Genomic DNA, 26,723 nt, shown 5'->3' with positions numbered 1-26,723 from the left:
ATGAAAATACAGTAACATCAATACTTGCAACACCAATAATCATCATATACAACATTAAACTTGTACTTTTTCCCCTGTTGAAGAATGAATGCCTCAACAACAAAACATCGAGATCAAATGATTGCGAGTCAAAAACAGAAGTTTCAGTTGGATTTTTGTTATCAACGAGTGAGGTATAACCATATTAAAGGGGATATAAAGTGAGTATATCCTTATACTGTGCCTCTGACTTTAAGAATCATTAATAAGATAAGAACAGTTTTTCTCATTTTGATTATGTAGAAAGCAGATTTCCAAATATAATAATCATTTTTGTCAGAAATGAATTTTACCCCTACCTCTATATATACCAATTCAGGGTATATATTTGCACATTAGGGGGATGTGATTTGTAAATTAATGGTGTATTCACTTTATTTCTAACTCAATAATATGATTTGGTAGAACTTTACCGTCTATTTCCTTTTCATTCTTGAATGGTCTGTTTATGAAATTTATTCGAATTTTTAGTTGCATTTTTTTTTAAATTAATTTTACGCGAGTAGTTTAAAAATTCAAAGAAATTGTCAAAAGGCTTAAGCCTTGCTAAATATATTCATATTCATATAGTTTAGATAGGAAGAAAGTTAATACATCAATTCATGCCTTTTTTAATGCTCCTTCAAAATTTGATAATCATTTCTGGGGTAAATTTGATTTTGAGGTCTTAAAAGGGTTAAAAAAAAGCTCAAAACAGTCTAACCAAAAAATTAAAAATGTGCTTCTAAAAAAAGTATCTAATGAGAAAATTTGATATTTGTAGCTGATTCAGGAATGTTCACTATTATTTTCATAGCCTTTATAGTAAAATATTATTCTGAACCAAATTTGAAAATGACGTCAGTTCTGCTGTAACGTCACTTGCGAGGCTTTTTTTAAAAAATTTTGCATTTTTTTGGGTCAAAATTACATTTTACTATTATAGTTAGGTTCCTCTCTTATTAATGTTCATCAACGTTTCTTATCAATCCCCCCCCCATGAAAAAAAATGACGATTGTCCCCAAATGTGCTTGAAGTCCATACAAAATGAACAGGGCCAAGTTTTTAAAACCTTATACAATCAGGATCCAGTTAAGTTATGGACTTATAAGACCTTGTTTGGTTTTAATCTGAACTGTAAAAGTGAACACTTTTCACTTTTACGTGTAGTTTCAATTTTTCACTTTGTGTAGGGGAACACAGGGTGGAACGGGGTAAGGGGCATAACGGGGTAGCCGATTTTCAGATGACAAGCAAGGTGCTGTGCCAAGCGGCAATAGCTACAACTACTCAGCTCGGTACAGCTGAACTGCGGCATCCATGTTGGTTTAGTTTCCTTTCGTTTGATGAGTGAATAAGTTTTCATCTAGTTATTTGCTGTTGGATTGCAGCTTTTATTGATTGTGTAATCATAGGTGGCGCGCTAGCGCTGCCTAAGTAAAGAACGATGTGGCCACAATGTGTTTTTTTTTCTTTCTTCGAAAGGCACTTCGTATCGAAGGGGTTGTCGTAGAAACTTCGAAAAGGGCTCATTCAATTGGAAACTTGGGAGGCTAGTGCCCTTTTAAAAGTCGAAAGTGATTGGAGGGCAACTAGCCCCCCCCCCACGCCCATCATTCCCCCAAACACATCCAATCAAAATTCGAGACAGCCATTTTGTTCAGCGTAGTTGATTTCCAGATAGAAAATGTGTTCCCCCACAACCCTCAGCGCAAGGGTTTTTAATTTATGCCCTGGGGGCATATAAGGTTTTTATAGAAGGCATTGTCGTAGGAACTTCAAAACAGGCTCATTCGATTGGAAATTCAAAGGTCTAGTGCAGTTTTTAATACTCGAAAGTAATTTGAGGGCAACTAATCCCCCTCTCTCGCCCACCTTTTCTCCAAACACAACCAATCAAAATTTTGAGATAGCCATTTTGTTCAGCGTTGTTGATTTCCAGATAGAAATTATGTTTTTAAGGAGGACAATCCCCCGCAGCCCTCAGGGCAAGAGTTTTGAGTTATACCCTGGGGGTATATAAGGTTTTTATAGAACGTGTTGTCGTAAAAACTTCAAAAAAGGCTCATTCGATTGGCAATTGGAATGGCTAGTGTTGTTTTTAATAGTCGAAAGTGATTGGAAGGCAACTAACACCCTTTCCACGCCCACCATTTCCCCAAACACATCCAGTCAGAATTTGAGATAGCCATTTTGTTCCGCGCAGTTTAAAGTTCAGGAAATTATACCTTTGAGCAGGACGCTCCCCCACAGTCTTCAGGGCAAGGGTTATAAGTTATTCCCTGGGGCCATATAAGGTTTTTGTTGAAATCTTCGTCGTAGAAACTTGAAAAAGGGCTCATTTGATTGCAAATTCAAAGGACTAGTGCCCTTTTTAATAGTCGAAAGTTTTGGAAATTAGGTCTTTAAGTATGACAACCTCTCCCCCCCCCCCAACCCTCAGGGCAAGGGTTGTAAGTTATGCCCTGGGAGCATGTAAGGTTTTTATAAAAATCGATGTTTTAAAAACATTAAAAAAGGCTCATTCAATTGAAAATTGAAAGGGCTAGTGCCCTTTTAATAGTCGAAAGGGATTGAAGGGCAACTAACCCCCCTCTAACGCTCACCATTTCCCCAAACACTTCCAATCAAAATTTTGAGATATACATTTTGTTCAACTTAGTCGAAAGTTCTGGAAATTAGGTCTTTTAGCATGATAACCCCATCAGAGCCCTTAATTCAAGGGTTGTAAGTTATGCCCTTGGGGCATATAAGGATTTTGTAGCAACTTGTTGTAAAAATTTCAAAAAGGTCTCATTTGTTTGGAAATTGAAAATGCCCTTTTTAATAGTTGAAAGTAAGTGGAGAGTAATTGACCCCCTCTCACGCCTGCCATTTCCCCAAACACATTCAATCAAAGTTTAGATATGGCCATTTTGTTCAGCGTAGTTGAAAGTTCTGGAAATTATGTGGTTAAGGAAGACAAACCCCCCAGAGTCCCCAGGGCAAAGGTTGTAAGTTAAGATTAAATCAAAATGCACTCTGTTAATGCACTCGTACTAATTCTCAATAAGGCATCTCAGCAGTATCCCAAGAACGACTGAGGGTATTATATTCAAACTTTCGGGGCTACTTCTGCTCTTAAATTTTAACCAAATGAAAATAGCATAAGTGTATGCAAGCTATCAAAGAGAGTAAACAGATTTTTTTGTGAATGGTATCAAGTTTACTATTTCAGGTCAACTAGAGGAGGAATGAAACTAAATTAAACACTATTATTTGTGTCAAGATTTTTAAAAGGGTATATGTTGTTAAAAATTGCTGAAAAATTTTCTCCAGCATACAAATAGCAGGCCAAACTATAGAGTCTTAAAAAAAAGATTTAAACTATTATTTTCTTTTTCCCTGAAAAGACTATGTCGATATAAAACGAACAGAAATTAATTAAAAAAACTTTTCCCATAAAATAATTTTTTCAATGAAAAGTAAAGAAAAACCAAAAATGAGCAAAAATAAAATAAAATAATCTACCAAGCGCGAAACTACCACAAATCAGTATCGATAAGTAAATAAAACCCAAAACGAACAGAGATTACAATAAATAACCGAGTCAAACTCAAAACGAGCAGAAATTAACATGATTAGGGCTCAAAACCCCTATGCCTTCCCAAGGCCAGAACATAATTTGCACTTTACTGAAAAACAAATACAAATGGAATGGACATTGTCAGTCTAATATTCTTATACTGATATTTGTTAATCAAAATGTTAATATTATTTGATTTATTAAAGTTATAAAAGTAAAAACATTTATATTTGCTGTTGGATTGCAACTTTTATTGATTTTGTAATCAAGGTAAGGGTAATACGCTTCTTTGTATTACAGCTCTAGCTAGTCATACTTGTAGTGCGTTCAATTGGCTTTGTTTTAGTCACCTTATTGTTTCTTTACTTGAAGTTTTTGCGTGGCCATAACCTCCAAATAATAAGGCGTGTTCCTGGGGTGGAACAGGTGGGACGGAATGGGGAAGTACCCCATTCTGCCTCGCACTATTTTAATCTAGCCAGTCGTTCAAATTGGGTCAGTAACTTTTCTGAATTTATTTTCGGATGATCCGTGTGTATAAGAAAAAGACAAACAGACAATCCTGGTCTACTGAGGCGATGAACAATGCTGTTAAAGTGGTTATTTCTGGCCGTTGTGGCCGCCTGAAGGCTTCTAATGAGTTTGACATTCCCCAAATTACTCTTGAAAGATACGAAAAAAGGAAAATCCTGAGTATCTGATTGATAAAACTGCTGGGAAATTTCAAACCGTTTTTACCCAAGAACAGGAACTTTAGCTTGTGACGTACTTAAAAACTATGGAGGCTGGTTATTTGGTCTGACGATGAAGGACTTGGGCACCTTAGCTTACCAGTTAGCTCAAAGAAATGGCATAGCTCATAGATTTCAAAATGAAATAGCTGGTTAAGACTGGGTCAGCGGATTTTTTAAGCGAAATCCTACTCTATCTATTCGTAAGCCAGAGTCAACATCTGGTGCAAGAGCTATGGGATTTAATAGAGTTTCCATGGATAGTTTTTTTTCACTACTCACTCAATTGGTAGATAAGCACAAACTTGCAGCGTCGCAGATATTTAATTGTGATGAAACGGTTGTTTCAGTGAACCCTAATAACCATTCAAAAATCATTGCTTGTAAAGGGTAAACGACAAGTTGGTGCAATAACTTCTGCAGAAAGGGGGGGGGAGACCGTAACTTGCCTTATTTGCATGTCACCAAGCTGATCATACATGCCCCCGATGTTAGTTTTTCCGGAGAAGAAAATGCAGAAGGAGTTTGTGCTTGGAATACCTCCAGGGCGTTGGGCTGAAGTTCACAGCACGGGCTGGATGACCGCTGAGCTGTTCTTAGTATGGTTTAAAAAAAAATCGTAGCATTTTCTAAGGCATCAAAGGACTTTCCGGTTCTTCTCATATTAGACGGACATTCCACCCGCACCAAGAACTTAGAGGTCATTGACTACGCTAGAGATAATGGCGTTTCGTTGCTTTGTTTAACCCCGCATTGTTCTCACAAGTTACAACCGATTGATGTGTCTTTCATGAAGCCTTTGAGCCTTCACTACGGTGACGAGCTTCGAAAGTGGCTCCGTTGCAACCCAGGCAAATTTGTAACGCTGTTTCAAATTTCAACGCTCTTCGGAACAGCGTTTATCCAAAGCCCCTCTATGAATGCTGCAATTAAGGGGTTTAAAGCAACAGGAATTTGGACACCTAACCCAGCCATATTCTCTGATTCAGATTTCGTACCAGCTGACACTACTGACATCAAACAAGCTGGACCTTCAACCCAAAAAGCGATTGAGAAACCTCCAACGAAAGAGAAAGAACAAGTGGGAAAATCTTCGTCTGGCTCATCTATTGATAAGGTAAATCCCCTCACTTGTAGTGATGGGGGTGAAGATGTTACAATTTCTGGCCCTACCGTTGGTGTTAATGGCACCCCAGCTAAAAAGGTTCTATTTAATATGGATGACAAGGCTACTTCTGGATGCTCTTGGATGACAACTGACATAAATGACTCTCCAATTGCATTTATTGTTTCACCTGAAAATTTAATTCCTATTCCAAAAGTCAGAGGAAGTGCAAAAAGGACGAATCGAAGGAAAGAGAAGACTGTAGTTAAAGCTGATTCACACTATAAAAATGAGTTAGAGGATGCTATAAAAGGAAAAATAGAAAAGGAGATAGCGAAGACTGAAAGAGCACTGAAGATACTTTTTAAGAAAGAAAACAAAACAGAAGCTCTAATACCAAAGGAAAAGTGTCTGAATAAGAGCGAAAAAGTGCCAAGAAAAAAAAACAAGAAGATAAAGAAACAACCTGAAACTTACGGTAGTGATTCTGACGAGGTTTCCGACTGTGAATGTTTATGTTGTTGTGAGTTTTACTTAAGGTCAACTGAGGGTTGGGTTGCCTGTTCCATATGTAAAAAATGGGCTCAGAATTCCTGTGCAGGAATTGATAGCGAGGACGATAAGGCTATCCTTGTGTGTGATTTTTGTAATACAGAATGAGATTAATTTCATGAAAGAATATGTTTAAACTAGTTTTGTTGGCTTAAGCGAAATGGATAAAAAGCCAAATTATAAGTTTTATTTTATTAATCAGATTAATTAATCATAATCAGATTAATTTGATGAAAGAATATTTTTAAAATAGAGTTGTTCCCTTAATCAAAATAAATAAAAAATCAAATAACAGTTTTATTTATTTAGATATTCTGTTTTAACTTACCACCCTATTATGCCCCGGATACGGAGCATTTGACTTTTTTTATATTTTAATAAAATAAATAATAATTGTTTTCACCTCTTACAATATGAGTGTGAAACTTTGTTTACAACAATACAATGTACTTTTATGAAATTTTGTAGCCTTTTGTATTGACTCCTTCTAATTAATAAAAATCATTTTAAACTTAGTACCCCGTTCCACCCCGTGATTCCCTATATTCCTCTTGGCATAGGGAATGAACGGAAAAAGTTTCGAGCCAATCCAACACCCATATCAAACAGGCTTCTTTTTCTACTATTAAACAAAAAAAACTAGTTTTTTTTTTAACTGAAAGTAAGTAGCGACATTAGAACTTAAAACGAACAGAAATTATTCCGTATATGAAAGGGGCTGTCCCCTCCTCAACGCAACGCTCTGTACGCTAAGGTTAGACTCTTTCTCGCAAATTTTTTTAAAACAATAAAAAATTTGAGCGTAAAGAGCGAGGCGTTGAGGAGAGGACATGAATTATTAAAACAAAATTTGCATATTCATTTTACTTTTATTTTGCTAAATGACTTTCTCGAAAGTTGTTTAATTTTATTTAGGAACGTTTTTATTAGTAATAAATATACGTAACTTATGAATTAACTTACGTAATGTACTTCTATATTCATATATTTTTAATACGTATATTAGGGGGTTCGCCCCCTAGTCACTACCTCGCTCTTCACGATAAAATTCGAATTTTGTTCCAATTCTTTAAAAATGACCGCTTAATCACACAAGCCGTTGATTAGAATAAGTAGCTCTTATGAAAGTACTAAAAAGTCTTTGGATTAAAGAGCGAGGTATTGACTAGGGGGCGGACCCAATCATGTACGTAATAATTTCTGTTCCTTTTAAGTTTTGATGTTGCTCCTTACTTTCAATTGAAGAACTTGTTTTTATTGAATTTCTGATCGTTTTTTTTAAATAATGCTGGGAAATCCGGCTCCCCCTGCATGGCAATGTCCCTTCCCCCGTGAAAACTTCCTCCGTGGAAAGATCCTCCCGCCTAACCCCCGACCCACCCCCACAACTAGAAAAAATACCCCCTGAAAACGTATGTATACTTCCCAATAACCATTGCTATATGTAAATACTGGGTGAAGTTCATAACTTGCAGCCCTCCCCCCGGGGACTGTGGGGGATTAAGCCATTCTAAAAGACATAGCTGCTATATTTTCGACCATGCTGAACAAAATGGATATCTCAAAATTTTGGTCGGGTAAATTAGGGGGAAACAACGAGCGTGGGAGGGGGCCTAGTTGCCCTCCGTGTTTTGTTCACTTAAAAAGGGCACTAGAACTTACAATTTCCGTTCGAATGAGCCCTCCCACGATATTCAAGGACCACTGGGTCGATACGATTACCCCTGGGGAAAAAAACAAACAAACACAAAAAAAAGAAATAAATAAATACGTATTCGTGATCTTTCTTCTGGCAAAAAATACAAAATTCCACATTTTTGCAGATAGGAGTTTAAAACCTCTACAGTAATGATCTCTGATGCCCTAAAACTGATAGTGTGATTTTCATTAAGGTTCTATAATTTTTTGGGGTGTTTTCCGTTTTTTTCGAAAATCAGGCAAATTTTCTCAGACGAATTTTTGATGAGTAGGACTAAATTTGGCGAAACTTATATATTTGAAATCAGCATTAAAATCTGATTCTTTTGATGTATCTATTGGTATCAAAATTCCGTTTTTTAGAGTTTCGGCTAGTATTGAGCCGGGTCGCTCTTTACTTACAGTTCGTTACCACGAACTGTTTGATAAAACCTATTTGTAAACAGTGGACACTTCGCATTATTTGTGATCCTTGTCCGAGGAGATTAGGCGGCAATATCATCTTGGAAGGGACAATCATAGGTCCCTTCGACTATTTTGAGGAAAATGGCTATACGGGAATCATGATAGGATATCTTGGGTAGCAAAAAGGGCACCGGAGGGGGATGGTTACCATCAAATAACTTTTAACCCAAAAAGGACACTAACGTTCAAACCCCAATCGAAAGATTCCCCTCCCAAAATTCCAGATGGCTAGGATCTGATGGATATTGAAACTTCTTGGGAGGGTGTAAAGAGGGAGGCTTTGAATAGATTGGGATGGAAGAAGAGTGTGCGTAGCTGTGTTTGCCTCGAGTATCTTGGTGCTGCAGTGCGTTATTAGCAGTAGTAGTTGTTTCTGCATATCATAAAAGTAAAAGTTATGCTACTTTAGTGTTTTCTTTTAGTTTTGTGTATAGCCTAGCACTATACCTCGTCCCAATTGAGGGGGTTGAATGTAATTGTCACCATTAATTTTCAAGAAAGGGTTGAATGGGGGATTCAACAATGGTACCCATCAGTAGAAGGGGAGGTGCTACTCCGATCACGCACCCCTGCTGCCACCTACAACTTTTTTTTACATAATTTATGTCTGTTTGTTGTCAGTGAGAATGAAAAAACTGGAATTTTGTCACATTTATGGATGTTTTCTTGGATTTTTTATGTGTGTTGGTCAATTTATTTGATGTTTTTCATGGATGTCAACAGTAATTTCATGGATGCTTTTATGGTTTTAGTCAGTGAGAATTTAAAAAACAGGAATTTTCTCACTTTTATGTATATTTTTATGGCTTTTGTCAGTGAGAATGAAAAAACAGGAACTTTCTCACATTTATGTCTGTTTTCTTGGATGGTCATGTGTGTGGGTCAATTTATTTGATGTTTTTCATGGATGTCAACAGCAATTTATGTCTGTTTTATGGTTTTTGTCAGTGAGAATGGAAAAACAGTAATTTTCTCACTTGAAAAAACAGGAATTTTCTCACATTGATGGTTGTTTCTTGGACGGTTATGTGTGATGGTCAATTTATTTGACGTTTTTCATGGATGTCAACATCAGTTTATGTCTGTTTTATGGCTTTTGTCAGTGAGAATGGAAAAACAGGAACTTTCTCACTTTGATGGATTAATGAGTCTAATGGGGAACCGGGTCAATGACACTTCCTTCAAGATCTTGTTGTTGTTTTGGTCATGTGTACGCAAAACCTAATGAAATTCTGTAAACCGTTAGATTCCGTGTTTCCTTCTCAGCCAATCAGCGAGTCGGATACATATTCTTTCTAAGCCAACCAGGGACTTGCATACATATGATTTTCCCCGTTACATAACAATTCACCCTTGAGATTTCGTATATAACGGGCGTGCAATGTGATTAAATTATCAGAAAGTATTTTGACATAGTTCAAACAGAAATATTCTTTTTATTACCTAAACCTAACCCCCCCCCATTGTTTTTTACAACCAAAATTCTCGCAAATAGAAATAATTATACTTTCGAAAAATTTAGCTTTTCCATATTGTAATCTTTTATATAACTGAGACTTCCGTCAAATCTTAAAGCATTGTCGTTCTGTTTTGACACAATGCTCCAGCGCGAGGTTAAAATTAACTGTCACCCTTTTCCATTTGTGTTTACGAACGGAGCGGCAAAGTCAAAAGGAACTGTTTCACTGTCAAAATTAAAACACTTTGAGGCAATTGTAATAATTAGGCGCAGACGCAATGCGCTATTTTGGAGAAGTGAAACAGATTATTTTCAAGTTTTCTTTCGATAAAGTTTCTTTTATATTCCCGGGAGGTGAGCGTGAATCCAGGATTTTTGCTGGGGAGGGGGTTAGCAGTTTTAATAGTGACAAAATAGAAATGAAAGATTGTTTTTACCATAATTGTTTTCGACTTTAGTGTCTAACCATTTCTCTTTGATATTTTAGCGATTTTAGCTATAGCATTCGAATAAAAGGTCGTAAGATATATTCTTTATTGAAATGCCTTTCGCTTGAATATATCACAAGATTAACTCAATGTGAGGGATGGCTTAATTTTCCTAAATTTAGGGGAGGGGGGGGGCGTGAATCCAGGATTTTTGTTGGGGAGGGGGTTAGAACTTTTATTAGTGACAAAATAGAAATGAAAGATTGTTTTTACCATAATTGTTTTCAACTTCAGTGTCTAACCATTTCTCTTTGATATTTTAGTGATTTTAGCTATAGCATTCGAATAAAAGGTAGTAAGATATATTCTTTATTGATAAGCCTTTCGCTTGAATATATCACAAGATTAACTCAATGAGAGGGATGGCTGAATTTTCCTAAATTTAGGGGAGGGGGGCGTGAATCCAGGATTTTTGTTGGGGAGGGGGTTAGCGCTTTTATGAGTGACAAAATAGAAAATGAAAGATTGTTTTTATCATAATTGTTTTCTACTTCAGTGTCTAACCATTTCTCTTTCATATTTTAGTGATTTTAGATATAGCATTTGAATAAAAGGTAGTAAGATATATTCTTTATTGATATGCCTTTCGCTTGAATATATCGCAAGATTAACTCAATTAGAGGGATGGCTTAATTTTCCTAAATTTAGGGGAGGGGGGGCGTGACTCCAGGATTTTTGTTGGGGAGGGGGTTAGCACTTTTATTAGTGACAAAATAGAAATGAAAAATTGTTTTTACCCTATATTGTTTTCGACTTCAGTGTCTAACCATTTCTCTTTGATATTTTAGTGATTTTAGCTATAGCATTTGAATAAAAGGTATTAAGATATATTCTTTATTGATATGCCTTTCGCTTGAATATATCGCAAGATTAACTCAATGAGTGGGTTGGCTTAATTTTCCTAAATTTAGGGGAGGGGGGCGTGAATCCAGGATTTTTGTTGGGGAGGGGGTTAGCGCTTTTATTAGCGACAAAATAGAAAATGAAAGATTGTTTTTATCATAATTGTTTTCAACTTCAGTGTCTAACCATTTCTCTTTGATATTTTAGCGATTTTAACTATAGCGTTTGAATAAAAGGTAGTAAGATATATTCTTTATTGAAATAAAGAATATCCACACGGAAAATCCACACGGGTGGATTTTCCGGCGAGTATGGTTAGGTTAGGTTAGATCAAGTTAGATTAGGTTAGGTTAAGTTTGGTTGGGTTAGCTTACGTACGCGCGCGTAGGTAGGCTAACCCAACCTAAATTAACCTAACCTAATCTAACTTGATCCTACCTAACCTAACCATACTCGCCGGAAAATCCACCCGTGTCAACTTGGTATCATGTTTGAGTTAAGTTAGGTTAGGTTATATTGAGAGCTCATGATAAGTTAACCTAGCCTAACCGAAATTAAAAATGGAGAAATGTATAATATCTAACCTAACTTAGCTAACCTAACCTAACCTAACTTAGCTAACCTACCCTAACCAAACACCATCCCAGACATGTATGAAAATACATTTAGAAATATAAATGAAAAATACTATTTCTAAGAGAATTTTGTGTGCGTGTTCTGCAAAAGTATTTTAGTATTAACGTAAAGTGTCGTTACTTTGATGAGAGGGTTTGTTAGTGTTAAGCAAACTTTGATTCTTCTGACAGAAACTTTGTTATCACAGTCAAAAATGTTACTTCTAATAAAAAATTTGGTATATTTGGTAGAAAAGTTTCTAGTTCAAACAGAAGAAGTGTTATAACTGATGAAAAATAAAATTTCTAAGAGAAATTTATGTGTGTTCAGTAAAAGCATCTTAGTATTATGGCGAAATATCATTACTTTGATGAGAATGTTTGTTAGTGTTAAGAAAAAAACTTGCTACTTCTGACAGAAAAGTTGCTATTACAATCAAAAATGTTACTACTATGAAAATATTTGGTATCTTTGCTAGAAAACTTGCTAGTTTGAACTGAAAAAGTGTTATCACTGACGAAAAATATTATTTCTAAGAGAAATTTTTGTTTGTTCAGTAAAAGTATGTTAGTATTAGGGTAAAATGTTGTTACTTTGATGAGAAGGATTGTTAGTGTTAAGCAAAACTTGCTACTTCTGACAGAAAAGTTGTTATCACAGTCAAAAAATGTTACTTATATGAAAATATTTGGTATCTTTGGTAGAAAACTTGCTAGTTCGAACAGAAAAAGTGTTATCACTGACGAAAAATATTATTTCTAAGAAAAATTTATGTGTTTTCAGTAAAAGTATGTTAGTATTAAAGTAAAATATCGTTACTTTGATGAGAATGTTTGTTAGTGTTAAGCAAAACTTGCTACTTCTGATAGAAAAGTTGTTATCACAATAAAAAAAAATGTTACTTATACGAAAAAATTTGGTATCTTTGCTAGAAAACTTGCTAGTTTGAACTGAAAAAGTGTTATCACTGACGAAAAATATTATTTCTAAGAGAAATTTCTGTGTGTTCAATAAAAGTATGTTAGTATTAGTGTAAAATGTTACTTTGATGAGAATTTTTGTAAGTTTTAATAAAAAACTTGCTACTCCTGATAAAAAAGTTGTTATCACTATAAAAAAATTGTACGTCAATGAAAATGTTTGGTATCTTTGGTAGAAAATTCGCTAGTTCAAACTGAAAAAGTGCTATCACTGATGAAAAAAATTATTTTTAAGAAAAATTTGTGTGTGTTCGGTAAAAGTATATTAGTATAAAAGTTAAAATATCATTACTTTGATGAGAATGTTTGTTAGTGTTAAGCAAAACTTGCTACTTCTGACAGAAAAGTTGTTATCATAATAAAAAAAATGTTACTTCTATGAAACTATTTGCTATCTTTGGTAGAAAACTTGCTAGTTCGAACAGAAAAAGTGTTATCATTGACGAAAAATATTATTTCTAAGAAAAATTTGTGTTTGTTGGCCTTTTGAGTTTTTCGGGGGGGGGGGCTTTGGAGGCCTTTGGGTTCGGTGTCCTTTGGCAGGCATTGTGGGGACCGGGGGGCCTGGGGCCTTTGGGGACCGGGGGTTCCTTCGGGTTGGGGGTTACTTTTTCTATCTTCCACCGAAAAATTAGAATTGAACTTTAAATTTCTTTATGTCTTTGTGAAATAAAGAACTGAAGTGGAAGATTTTTGTTTTCTCTGGAGAAATTAGAATTGAAGTGTGTTCTTTGGTAAAGTTCAGAAGAGAACTTAAACTTTTCTTCACAACGTTGAGAAAATTTGAAATAGTATTTTAGATTTGTCATTCCTTTGAGAAAAATCTGAATTAAAGTGGAAAATTTTTATATTATTTGAAAAAATAAAATTGAATAAAAACTAATTTCTTTTTCATTGAGAAAATTCAGAAGAGAACTTGAACTTTTCTTCACTTCATTGAGAAAATTTAAAATTGAAATACAACTGCTTATCTTTCGAGAAAATATTCACAGCTATGATATAGCTTTTTCTATCCACTAAGGAAAAATTTAAAATTTGTAAATTTGTTTTAATAAGGATATTAAGAAAAGAACTTGTACTTAAAAGGCATATTATAGCATTTTGAAATGTATTGGGGGGTCGTGTGGGTCTTGGGGGGCCGGGGAGGCTCTGAGGCGAGGGGATTACTTCGGGGTTGGGGTAGTGTGGGTCGGGGTCCTACCTAACCTAACCTGAAAGTGAGATTTCAGAGAAATTCTTTAAGCGTTTAGGGTTAACGTACCTTTTTTAGGGATGAGCATTTAGGGTTCTCCTACTTGCTGAACCTGAAAGTTTGTTCCCTGACCTGTTGGATCTGAAAGTGTAATTTCAGAGAAATTCTTTAACCTTTTAGGGTTAACTTACCTTTTTTAGGGGTGACTATTTAGGGTTCTCCAACATGCTGAACTTGAAAGTGTGTTCCCTGACATGTTGAATCTGAAAGTATAATTTTCATAGCGATGGACTATTCTAAATAATAATAACGGTTGAGGCTTAAGATATTTATTGCTTAAACATATTTAAAAACATTTGAAAAAAAAAAAATAACATATTTAAAAAAAAAGAAGCTTAATCCATTTGATATGAGGAGGAGGAGCAAGTTTAGGACTTTGGATATATGATGCATTTTTCCATATCAGGTATCTTTTCCGGTATCCATTGAGCGAGATATTTAACTTCATCTTCTGGGTAATAGATTGAATGCGGCCATTTCTCACATTTGAAATCTTCTAAATTGAATAATGATATGTTTATATCACATTTTTCTAGTAAAAATTTATCAATTAACACGTTCCCTTAACATATAAAACTTGCACACCTAAAATACTGCATATTTCCTGAATTTTTTCTTGTACATGTTTTATTTCATAGCCAATTTCATTACGTGGTCGTATGGTTTTAGCGTAAAAGTCATTTCGATTTATAAAATTTAGTGTTGGACTCCATCTGTTTTTCTCGTACTTATACATATTGTATCTGATGTTCCATTTATAGCAATGAATTTAACGTCGTTGATTGTCTAGGAGTAAGAAAGCTGCTTCGAAAATAATGCCAGTTGAGGAATATTTCAGTCCAATATATTCTGTGTCAATCACACCAAACATTATTATATCTGAAAAATAGTGCTTAAATTAAATAAATATGTAATGTTTCTGAAACTCTAACAAATACAGCTCACTTTCATAGAATAAACTGAGAAGGAGGGAGTGTGTTCAAAGATCCCAACCTGAAAACTGTGAAAATGATTGGCAAATAAGTAACGTTTTACATTTCAGCACCCGCTCCTCTGAGTAAATATTTGGAGGGGTCAATTTTCTGAGGAATAACTCATAGCATTGTTATACGAACATTCAGTTTGAATACGTAAAAAGAGATTGAAGCAGGGCGTAGTAGCTTCTATCACATTTAGAAGGGCCATGGATCAATCACCTTGTGGAAATTTGCCGTATGTAAAGAGAAATCTTTGTCGAAAACAACCTAAACTCTGAAAATCATAGTTTGATTATAATAAATTCAAATTTTCTCAGAAATAACTCAAAGCATTATTATACTAACGTTCAGTTTTTTATTCAAGCGCATGCCAGATCAATAAAGAATATATCTTACTACCTTTTATTTAAATGCTATAGTTAAAATCGCTAAAATATCAAAGAGAAATGGTTAGACACTGAAGTCGAAAACAATTATGATAAAAACAATCTTTCATTTTCTATTTTGTCACTAATAAAAGCGCTAACCCCCTCCCCAACAAAAATCCTTGATTCACGCCCCCCCCCCTCCCCTAAATTTAGGAAAATTAAGCCATCCCTCTCATTGAGTTAATCTTGTGATATATTCAATCGAAAGGCATATCAATAAAGAATACATCTTACTACCTTTTGTTCGAATGCTATGTCTAAAATCACTAAAATATCAAAGAGAAATGGTTAGACACTGAAGTTGAAAACAATTATGGTAAAAACAATCTTTCATTTCTATTTTGTCACTAATAAAAGCGCTATCCCCCTCCCCAACAAAAATCCTGGATTCACGCTCCCCCTCCCCTAAATTTAGGAAAATTAAGCCATCCCTCTCATTGAGTTAATCTTGCGATATATTCAAGCGAAAGGCATATCAATAAAGAATATATCTTACTACCTTTTATTCAAATGCTATAGCTAAAATCACTAAAATGTGAAAGAGAAATGGTTAGACACTGAAGTCGAAAACAATTATGATAAAAACAATCTTTCATTTTCTATTTTTTCACTAATAAAAGAGCTACCCCCCCCCCCACCACAAATCCTTGATTCACGCCCCCCCCTCCCCTAAATTTAGGAATATGAAGCCATCCCTCACATTGAGTTAATATTGCGATATATTCAATCGAAAGGCATATCAATAAATAATATATATTAATACCATTTATTCGAATGCTATAGCTAAAATCACTAAAATATCAAAGAGAAATGGTTAGACACTGAAGTTGAAAACAATTATGGTAAAAACAATCTTTCATTTCTATTTTGTCACTAATAAAAGTGCTAACCCCCTCCCCAACAAAAATCCTGGATTCACGCCCCCCCTCCCCTAAATTTAGGAAAATTAAGCCATCCCTCTCATTGAGTTAATCTTGTGATATATTCAAGCGAAAGGCATATCAATAAAGAATATATTTTACTACCTTTTATTCAAATGCTATGGCTAAAATCACTCAAATATCAAAGAGAAATGGTTAAACACTGAAGTTGAAAACAATTATGTTAAAAACAATCTTTCATTTCTATTTCTATTAAAACTGCTAACCTCCTCCCCAGCAAAAAATCCTGGATTCACGCCCCCTCCCGGGAATATAAAAGAAACTTTATCGAAAGAAAGCTTGAAAATAATCTGTTTCACTTCTCCAAAATAGCGCATTGCGTCTGCGCCTAATTATTACAATTGCCTCAAAGTGTTTTAATTTTGCGGAGAAACAGTTCCTTTTGACTTTGGCTGCCGCGTTCGTAAACACACAGGAAAAGGGGTGACAGCTAATTTTAACCTCGCGTAGAGCATTATGTCAAAACAGAACGACAATGCTTTAAGATTTGACGGAAGTCTCAGTTAGAGAAAAGATTACAATATGGAAAAGCTAAATTTTTCGAAAGGATAATTATTTCTATTTGCGAGAATTTTGGTTGTAAAAAAACAATGGGGGGGGGGGTTAGGTTTAGGTAATAAAAAGAAAATTTCTGTTTGAACTATGTCAAAATACTTTCTGATAATTTAATCACATTGCACGCCCGTTATATACGAAATCTCAAGGGTGAATTGTTATGTAACGGGGAAAATCATATGTAAGCAAGTCTCTGATTGGCTGAGAAAGGATATGTATCCGACTCGCTGATTGGCTGAGAAGGAAACACGGAATCTAACGGTTTACAGAATTTCATTAGGTTTTGCGCGCACATGACCAAAACAACAGCAAGATCTTGAAGGAAGTGTTATTGAACCGGTTCCCCATTAGACTCATTAATCCATTAAAGTGAGAAAGCTACTGTTTTTTCATCCTCACTGACAAAAACCATTAAACAGACATAAACTGCTGTTGACATCCATGAAAAACATCAAATAAATTGACCAACACACATAACCGACCAAGAAACAACCATCAATGTGACAAAATTCCTGTTTTTTCAAGTGAGAAAATTACTGTTTTTCCATTCTCACTGACAAAAACCATAAAACAGACATGAACTGCTGTTGTCATCCATGAAAAACATCAAATAAATTGACCCACACACATAACCATCCATGAAAACAGACATAAATGTGAGAAGATTCCTGTTTTTTCATTCTCACTGACAAAAACCATAAAAACATCCATAAAAGTGAGAAAATTCCTGTTTTTCAAATTCTCACTGACAAAAACCATAAAAACATCCATAAATTACTGTTGACATCCATGAAAAACATCAAATAAATTGACCAACACACATAACCATCCAAGAAAACATCCATAAATGTGACAAAATTCCTGTTTTTTCATTCTCACTGACAACAAACAGACATAAATTATGTAAAAAAAAGTTGTAGGTGGCAGCAGGGGTGTGTGATCGGAGTAGCACCTCCCCTTCTACTCCCATCTTTTGTTGTTCAAGCGTTTCCTTCTGAGAAGTAATGCTCATGCAGGATCACCAAAATGATAATGGGAACAAAACTTGTTTTTTTTATGACTTAAAAAAACTAAATTTTCGATTGCTTATCATTTCAGTTGTTTGCAAATTTTGCTCCTTCATCGCTGTTTGATATTGGCAATAATGGGTATTAGAGGACTCTTCTCTTTTGTTGAGCGACGATTCATGATCGACCACAAATTACAGTCGTCTGTATTGGTTGTTGATGGGCTTAATTTGGCATACAGCATTTATAAAGACAGTCCTGAAATGGGCCAAGAATTTGGCGGAAACTACGATGCCCTTTACTACAAATACTTGAATTTCAATACAATACTAAAACAGTGCAATATCACGCCAATTATGGTCTTCGAGGGGGGAATTGAAGCTGATAGTGGAAGAAGAAGATTCAAGAGAAACAATCGGCTCTACAAGCTATCTACCTGTAGTAATTACGACCCACTGAAAGAGGACAAGTGGCAAAAATCAAATTTGTTTCCACTTTTTGCGAAGGATGTTTTTATGAGGGCATGCAAAAAGTGTAATTTCAAAATTATTCAAAGTGTTCACGAGTCTCATGAAGAAATGGCGGAGTTAGCAAAAAGATTAAATTGTCCTATTTTGAGCAATGATTCAATCTTCATTATTTTTGGTGCTAATTTGATACCATATAAATATTTGGAAAGCACCGAAAACGTGAAGCATTTTCGTGAGTCTTCAGTGAGGTGCAAAATGGTCTCAATTGACATGTTTTTAGAAGATCTTTGTATAAAGAGATCCCAGTTGCCGTTTCTGGCAATTCTTCTTAATGATGAGTATATTGACAATACAGGTTTTAAAAAGCTGTTCAATCAGGAACAACCTTTCAACTTCCAAAAAAGGCTGGATATTATTCGAAGGTGGCTTACATACCATCACAAGAATATCGCAGATGAAAAAGTAAGCTTCAGAAGCATTTTTTCTTACAGTTTTTTCTTTCCCTCTCTTGTTCCTTCTTCTCATTTTTCTCTCTCTCCGTCCCCCTTTCTTTCTCACTCTCTATCTATTTCTGTCTATCTGCCTCTCTCTCTCTCTCCTTCTCTTTGTTCCCTTCTCAGAAATAGATTTACTTAAAAATGGGTTTGATTTATGTATTGACGGTGATTTAGGGTAGTTTTACACTTGAAAAGTTATTTGACTTTTTTTTCTGCTCATCTTTGGTTTAATATGTGGAAAATGTTAAAAAAAAAAAAATTTGTATTCCATTTTTAATTGGTTAAGAAAATTTTTTTAAGTTAAAAATTTAAAAAAAAAAATTTTTCAGTTAAAAATTGGTTAAGTTATTTTTTTCATTGGTTAAGAAAATATATGTTAAATCATTTGGATTTCCTTATAAGAATCAAGATTTTGGGTTACTGTTTATATGTTCTACGGAATTTTGCAACAATTTTTAATAATAATTGCACTATAATGCTATGGATTGATGGTCAGGGAAGAAATGTTGGTGCTGTTCTATTATCTGTAACCCACGCGAGAAGGGAAGTTTGTTTAATGCTAATGAAATAAAACGGAATAGGATGAAAATATAATAGTTTAGAAACAAATTTTGGTTATATATTTGCACATCAGGGGGATAGGGGTGAAGCATAGCATATATTAAATACGTAATATAACCTAACCTAGGTTCCTTTTTCCCTGTAAACCCCCAAAAAATAAAGTTTAAATGTTGTAAATGCAGTGACAAACCACTGTTTGCAATCAAATTCTCCGTTGAAACAATCTGTTTGACTAGTTTCTTTTTTGTCATCTATCGCGTGTTTGTTACAGATAAAATAACAGTACCGAAATATTTAAATGTATTGGTCGAAAATCTGCATCATCTTCGGGGCTCTATAGGGCAGGCGAAATTTTAACCCCCAGAATGTTACAGCCTTGAGTACACACAAATGTTAAGCAACTATCCCCCTCCACATTCCCTGAACGTTTCAACTTAATTTCCTTAACATTTCTTGGGATATTGCAGATGCACCCTTTTGACAACCTTGGATGCATATAGTCCGACTTGATCCAGTCAATTTCCAATTCAAAATGCCATGACAATGTTAACTTAACGCCCTTAGCTGTTCTTCAGATATCGCGAATCCAGCCTCTGAACAACTGGATGTACGCAGTGTCTTTGATTTACTTTAACATCCCCGAAACATACTCTGAAGGTCCAACGTAAGACCCAGATTTTTCCTAGGATATTGTAAAGACACTCTGTTGACAATCTTGTTACACATAATTTATCTTGATTAAATTCTGCATCCTCCTCACCTTTCCTGAAAGTTTCAAATTAATACCATATTTCATTTCTGAGACATTGCATCTCTACCGTTTTGACTACCTGGATGTACTTAAACTCTTTTGACTTAGTTCAATAGTAGTAGTTGTAGTTGCTGTTGTGGTACTACAACAACTAACTGACTCCAACTCCAAATAGTTGGAGTCAGATTCGCAAGTTTTTGCCGTCGTAAGTAATAACAAACGCAAAAGGTGACTGTTATAAATAGTCGCAGCAGCATTAGTAGTAGCATAAGCAGTAGTTGTAGCAGTAGTAATAGTGGTAGTAGAGGTAGTAATAATAGTGGTTCGACCTTTTCCCGTTCTCGATAAAAATCAAGAACTATCAACACCTTTCACCTTAAAGTAGCTGTACACCCTTTTCGTGGTATTGCTGATACGCCCTTTTTATAACCGGCGTTCCCGAAGTGTGTTTTAATTTTGTCCCACGCAGACATTCCCTGAAGGCTTCACCTTAACACCATTAGCCTTAGTAGTAGTAGTCGTAGTAGCAGCAGTGTGCACAGAGTGCTGTTTTGTAGGAGCATGATCTCTCTCAACGTGCCCGGAAAGCTTTTCTTTGAAAAACTTCTTTTGTGGAAAAATTATTTAAATTTTTTTTTTTTCATTTTTAGTTGACATGGTTTTTTTTCATTGGTTAAGAAAAAATATATTAAATCCTTTGGCTTTCCTTATAAGAATCAAGATCTTGGATTACTATTTATGTGTTCTACGAAATTTCGCAGCAAATTTTAATAATAATTGTACTATAATGATAGAAATAATATATAATAATAGAATTGAAATATAATATAATAATAGAAATATAATATAATAATAGAAATATTTTAATATATCGGTCAAAAATCGGCATCATCATCGGGGCTCTATAGGGCAGGCGGAATTTTAACTTTAACCCCCAGAATGTAACAGCCTGGAGTACAGACAAATGTTAAGCAACTATCCTTCTCCACATTCCCTGAACGTTTCAACTTAAATTCCTTAACCTTTCTTGAGATATTGCAGGTACATCCTTTTGACAATCTTGGATGCATATAGTCCGACTTGATCCAGTCAATTTCCAATTCAAAATGCTTAATGCCCTTAGCTGTTCTTAAGATATCGCAAATATGGCCTCTGGAAAAACTGGATTCACGTAGTGTCTTTGATTTAGTTTAACATCCCCGAAACAAACTCTGAAGGTCCAACGTAAGACCCAGATTTTTCCTAGGATATTGTAAAGACACTCTGTTGACAATCTGGTTACACATAATTTATCTTGATTAAATTCTGCGTCCTCCTCACCTTTCCTGAAAGTTTCAAATTAATACCCTATATCATTCCTGAAACATTGCATCACTCCCGTTTTGACTACCTCTAAGTACTTAAACTCTTTTGATTTAGTTCAAAAGTAGTAGTAGTAGTTGCTGTTGTGGTACTACAACAACTAACTGACTCCAACTCAAAATAGTTGGAGTCAGAGTCGCAAGTTTTGCAGTCGCAAGTAATCACAAACGCAAGAGATGACTGTCATAAATAGTCGCAGTAGCATTAGTAGTAGCATAAGCAGTTGTTGTAGCAGTAGTAGTAGTAGCAGTAGTAATATTGGTAGAAGAGGTAGTAGTAATAGCTGTTGTTTTCACCGTTATCGGTAAAAACAAAGAACTGTCAACACCGTTCACCGTTCAGTTGCTGTACACCATTCTCGTGGTATTGCCGATACGCCCTTTTGACAACCTGCATTCCCAAAGTGTGTTTTGATTAAGCTTAATGTCCCTGCAAACATTCCCTAAAGGCTTCACCTTAACACCATTAGCCTTAGTAGTAGTAGTCGTAGTAGAAGCAGTATGTACAAATTGCTGTTTGATAAGGTCATGATCTCTCTCAACGGGCCCTGAAAGTTTTAACTTAATAGTCTAAGCTCTTCATGAGAAATGGCTCCTACACCCTTTTGGTCACCTTAATTTACGTAATGTGTTCGTCATCCCCACCCTAAATATTCCCTGAAAGCTCCACCTTATTAACCTTAGTCTGAGTAGACCTAGCAGTCGTAGCAGTAGTAGTAGTAGCAGTAGTGGTAAGATGCACATGGTGTCTCTTACTTTGTTCAAAATACCCCTCAACATGCACTGAAAGTCTCAACTCAATGCTCCAAGTCGTTCCTAAGATATTGGTGATACGCCCTTTCACAACCTGCATGCACACAGTATGTTTTGGTTTCTCTCAGTATTCCCTGAAATTTCACCTTCATATCCTTTGCTTTAGAAGTACCGTAATAGTAGTGGTCATAGAGTAGTTTCTGGAGTATTAATAGTTGTAGTAGCATTAGTAGTATTAGTAGGAGTATTAGTAGTAATGGTTATATGCACATATTGCCTTTTGGTCTGTTGACCATCTCTTTCATCAAGCCCTGGAAGTTTCAACTCGATACTCCAAATTGTTCCTAAGATATTGCTGTTACGCCCTTTCTACAACATATATGCATATAGTATGTTTTAATTTCATTCAACTTCTCCCTCGAATTTTCCTGAAGTTGTCACGTTAATACCCTTAGCCTTAGCAGTAGTCGCAATAGAAGAAGTAGTAGCAGTAGTAGTAATAATAGTTGTAGTAATGGTAATAGTAGTAGTAGCAGCAGTAGCGTGCACAAATTGTGTTTTTGTCAATTGATCACCCCCCTCGTTATTCCCTGAAAGTTTTAACCTAATGCCCTAAGCCCTTCCCGAGATACGCCCTTTCGACAACCTGCATGCACGTATTGTGTTTTTATTTACTTCAAATCTCCCCTCAACATTCCCTTAAAGCTTCGTCTGAATACTCTTGGCCTTTTTGGACACCATGGGTCAAAAATGCCCCCCCTTTCCCAATATAAAATACTATGTGTAAACAATGATTAAAGTGCATAACTTAAAGCCCTTGCCCCAAGGGCTGTGGTGGGGAGAGAGGGGAGCATGACATCCCCAGAGGAATAGTTATTGGACCTTTACACTATGCTGAACAATATGGCTATCTAAAAATTTCGGTTGGGTGTCTCTGGGGATAAGGGACGTGGGAGGGGGCTGATTGCCTTCCAATCACTTTTGATTCTTAAAAAGGGCACTAGAAAAGAGAAATGGAATTTTCAATCGACCGTGCTCCCTTCGAAGTTTTGTACGACAACTCTTTCCATAAGAATTGTCTTGGTGGAAAAATAATAATACATAGAGCCAATTTGCAGCGACATTTGCTTGGTACTTACAGAAATCGATTCGCAAACACTGATTTAGAAACAACTTTTTTTGTTTAGTTAAACTAACACAATTTGCCTTTACTCACGGTGGTGAGCAATAGAGGGTGGAGGGGGTAATAAATAACAACCTGTTTCTGTTAATATAAAAAAAAAGTGGAAAGAAAATTTAGCTTAAACAGAGTAAACAAGAAATTTATTTTAACGACTGTTTGTGACACTCTCACAGTTCAAAACGTCGCCGAAAAAAAAAAAAAAAAATCAGCGAGTTCTTGCCACCCTAAATATTTGACGAGCAAAGATACTTTGACTTACTTGAATTAAAGCTCTTGCTCGGCAGCGTCACCAGCGTAAAAGAAGCCAGATGTTTGCGCCATTAGTTGTCTCCAGAGTGGTCTGTTTTTGGCTAGGGTAGGAGCTTTGCTGGGGTCAATGCCCCACGTTGTGAGTCGATCGCGGATGATATCTGCACATCTCATACGTGGTCTACCTCTGGGGCGTTTCCAGCCGTTTGCAGTTGGATCGAAGTCGAATATAAGTCGGGCAGGTGTTTCAGTGGGTAGGCTAGGTAAATGAACATACCAACACTGCGAGCGGGACTCAAGCTTTTTGGACAGGGGTGGTAATTTAAAGGACCGGAGGATATCCATGTTCCGTATCCTGTCGAGCCACCTAATGTGTTCAGTTTTGCGGAGGTTTTTTGACTGGACAGCGTCTACCTTTATCATCTGCGACTGAGTCAAAGGCCAAGTTTCTGACGAGTACAAAACACCATTAGGTACCGAGGCAGAGTAGATACGAGCTTTCGTGAGACGGCTGATCTGGGGTTTGTGGAATATTGTTTTCAGAAGACGGCCAAAAATTTGCTGATAAAACTTGCGAATTTCTTTGTTATAAAAGAATAACCATGGATGGGTTTTGCGTTGTACAAAGTTAAAATACATTTTTACATTTGTTTTAAGATTTCAAAAGCTGTTTCAAATTGTTTTTTTTTTTATTTATTTATTAACAACGCTACTTTACTACGAAGGACCTTGCGTCTGCACTCTTACCGCCGGGATCGAGACCTTCCCAACGTATCTGCAAGCAATGATCGATTTACTGGTCTATTACAAAACTCTAAATCGTTCTTGACATTTAAAGCATCGTTTTTTTTCAATTCATCACCTAAATAATACACTTCCAAGAATTGCTACTAACAAGTTTTTGTTTATTGACAATTCTGTTTTTGAAAACTAAGTGAAAATATTTAGCAACAATTGGGTGACAGAAAGATACCTTAATTCGTATGCCTTCCTTTAACTGGAGTTATACTAATTATTAAATTTAAATTTTAGATAATGTCTTGCGTGGAACATGAAAAAAGAGACAAAGCAATGAGGTTGCTTCAGTATCCATCAAAGACCACTGTGGAACTCACCTATACACAAGTTATGGAAAACCCAGAAAGAATATTTTACGAATCAAGCAATGCTCTTACACTGCCTAACAAATGTAATATTTTACCTCCATGGTTTGTCACTGCTCTAAGACAATATCAGTTTCCATCTTGGGTGTTAAGAATTCCTTTCTTCCAAGAGATTGTGTATTTCCCTCAAGTGGAGCAAGAAGATCAAAAGTACAGCCTCCTAGCAGCAATTGAAATTGTCAAAGCTTTTGCAGCAGTTGTTTTGAGCAATGACTATCCAAAAATATCTTTAGAAAGCAATTTGTCCAAAGCTATTGATCTGATTGTAGAGATGAGAGTTGGATCTGAACTCAAAGAAATAACAATACTATTTTCTGAAAGCGATGTGATTTCCTTACCAAATTTGAAAGACATGCCGGATTTACCAACGGGTATTAGAAAGCAATTTCTGCATCAAGTGTTAAAGTTGAATGATAATGACTTGGAAGTCGTTGCACAATTTCCTGGGGAAGTTCAGATTTTTATATGCTCCATCATCTATTGCTACTGTAAAGCAAATCAGGCTAGTTTCGAAATTCATGGATTGGTTTTTATGGTAGTTCTGCTTAAAACTATTGAGACGTCATACACCAATGCCAAAGATAATAGTGAAACGAAGAGGATGGCAATGTCATCAGGAGAATCCTTAGAAAATAACTCAAGCAGCAATATCAAGGATTTATGGAATAACTTAGATATTGAAGACTGCATTTCAGCTATCAAAGTTCTTCCAGAACTTCATCGATTCAAGTTAGAGATTGTCACTAACGGTCAAGGAAAGAGTTACATTTTGAGTGAAAGCCAAAGCCCAAGTACCTACAACATGAAGATTGTTCATAACTACTCAGAATTTCAAATGGTACTTTTTTTTACGATGTACTTAAACCGATTGCTATGGTGTCCTTATGAAGACACAAATTCGATTTTATACTTTAATTGCTCTTTACTGTATAGTTTGACCAATCATATAATGGCAAATGAACACTGGTTGGATGGCTTACTTAGCTGTAAATCTTTGCATAAGCTTTTGCAAAAGGTTGATAACTTGTTTTCTCTACTGAAGCAAGATAGGCCTGGGGATCCCACGCCTCAACAACTAAAAAAGGAGGAGTATATCCAATCATCGACGATGCAGGTTCTGACGAAATTCCTGTAATAACCGACAGAATTTTATATCTTTGAATGTTCATTTCTTATCTGATTTTAACAAAATAAATTACTGTAATCGAATCATTTCTTACAGCCTAGACTAAGTGCCGATTCTTTGTATTGACCAATGATCATGACAAAATTTATTATTACAATTAAAACTTTTCTTTTTGTGTAAAACAACATATTTTTTACCTATTGTTGTATTTACCCGTTGTTGGAATATCGAATTTCGAGCCATTAAAATGGAAGCAAATCTGATTTTTTTCTTTGGTATGAATAATAATCCAGTAAGAAGAAAGACAGAGTTTTGAGTAAAAACGTTTTTACAAATAAATTCTGTTTCAAGAAGAATGAAAAAAAAAACACATGTAAGAAAATAACTATCATAACTTCTCGTTTTCCTTGCCAGCAAACTAAAAAGATATTAACGGAGTGTTTTCGAATAGAAATTCAGAAATTGAAAAAAAAAATTGAATCTTATAAAAGCCCCATCCCCAGGAAACAATAAGACAATGCAAATATAAAACAGGAATTGAGAAACATCCATGTTTAAATCTCGTTAAAAACCGTCTCCTGGTACCCCCCCCCCCCCACTCCCCGGGAAAATGTCTGTCAATACTTTTTACTGTAGTGTATGGCATGCTTTCCAAGCGAAACTCTTAAGAAGAAAAGAGTTCATTACTTGAAGGAAAACATCTTGAATATGATTGTAACTAACTCAAAGATATTAACTGAGTGTTCCCAAATAGACACCGACAGGTCCCGTCTCCCAGACGATATCAGCGCTACTTGCGAATTCGTTTGGGTTATTTCTCACCCTGTATTACTTTCGAATATATAATTCGTTCTGTCATTTTCTCACATTGTATCATTTTTCGTGATGATAATTTATCAAGCCAACCGACCTGCAACAAAAACACATAA

At 35.5% G+C, this 26,723-nt stretch overlaps 1 protein-coding gene across 1 annotated transcript; it reads left to right on the top strand.

Moving 5' to 3' along the window:
* The first annotated feature begins 137 nt into the window (after positions 1-137).
* Positions 138-25,871, top strand: LOC148943125 (single-strand DNA endonuclease ASTE1-like). The gene is made up of 3 exons (XM_089102202.1): positions 138-200; positions 17,772-18,612; positions 24,538-25,871. The coding sequence occupies exons 2-3, from the start codon at positions 17,818-17,820 to the stop codon at positions 25,801-25,803; spliced, it is 2,061 nt and encodes a 686-aa protein (XP_088958328.1). The 5' UTR covers positions 138-200; positions 17,772-17,817; the 3' UTR covers positions 25,804-25,871.
* The last annotated feature ends 852 nt before the right edge of the window (positions 25,872-26,723 follow it).

Source organism: Artemia sp. Qi Xiang Cuo, chromosome 16 (genome assembly GCF_049724085.1).
Source record: "Artemia sp. Qi Xiang Cuo chromosome 16, ASM4972408v1, whole genome shotgun sequence".
Taxonomy (NCBI): Eukaryota; Metazoa; Arthropoda; class Branchiopoda; order Anostraca; family Artemiidae; genus Artemia; species Artemia sp. Qi Xiang Cuo.
Note: the sequence above shows the minus strand (reverse complement) of the source record. Positions and strands in the feature narration are given on the sequence as shown.

Bases quoted from the DNA above. Each gene is read 5' to 3' on its own strand.
- LOC148943125 (XM_089102202.1), top strand. From the start codon at position 17,818: ATGGGTATTAGAGGACTCTTCTCTTTTGTTGAGCGACGATTCATGATC. The intron at 18,613-24,537 runs GTAAGCTTCAGA...TTTAAATTTTAG, and splicing joins AGAATATCGCAGATGAAAAA to ATAATGTCTTGCGTGGAACA.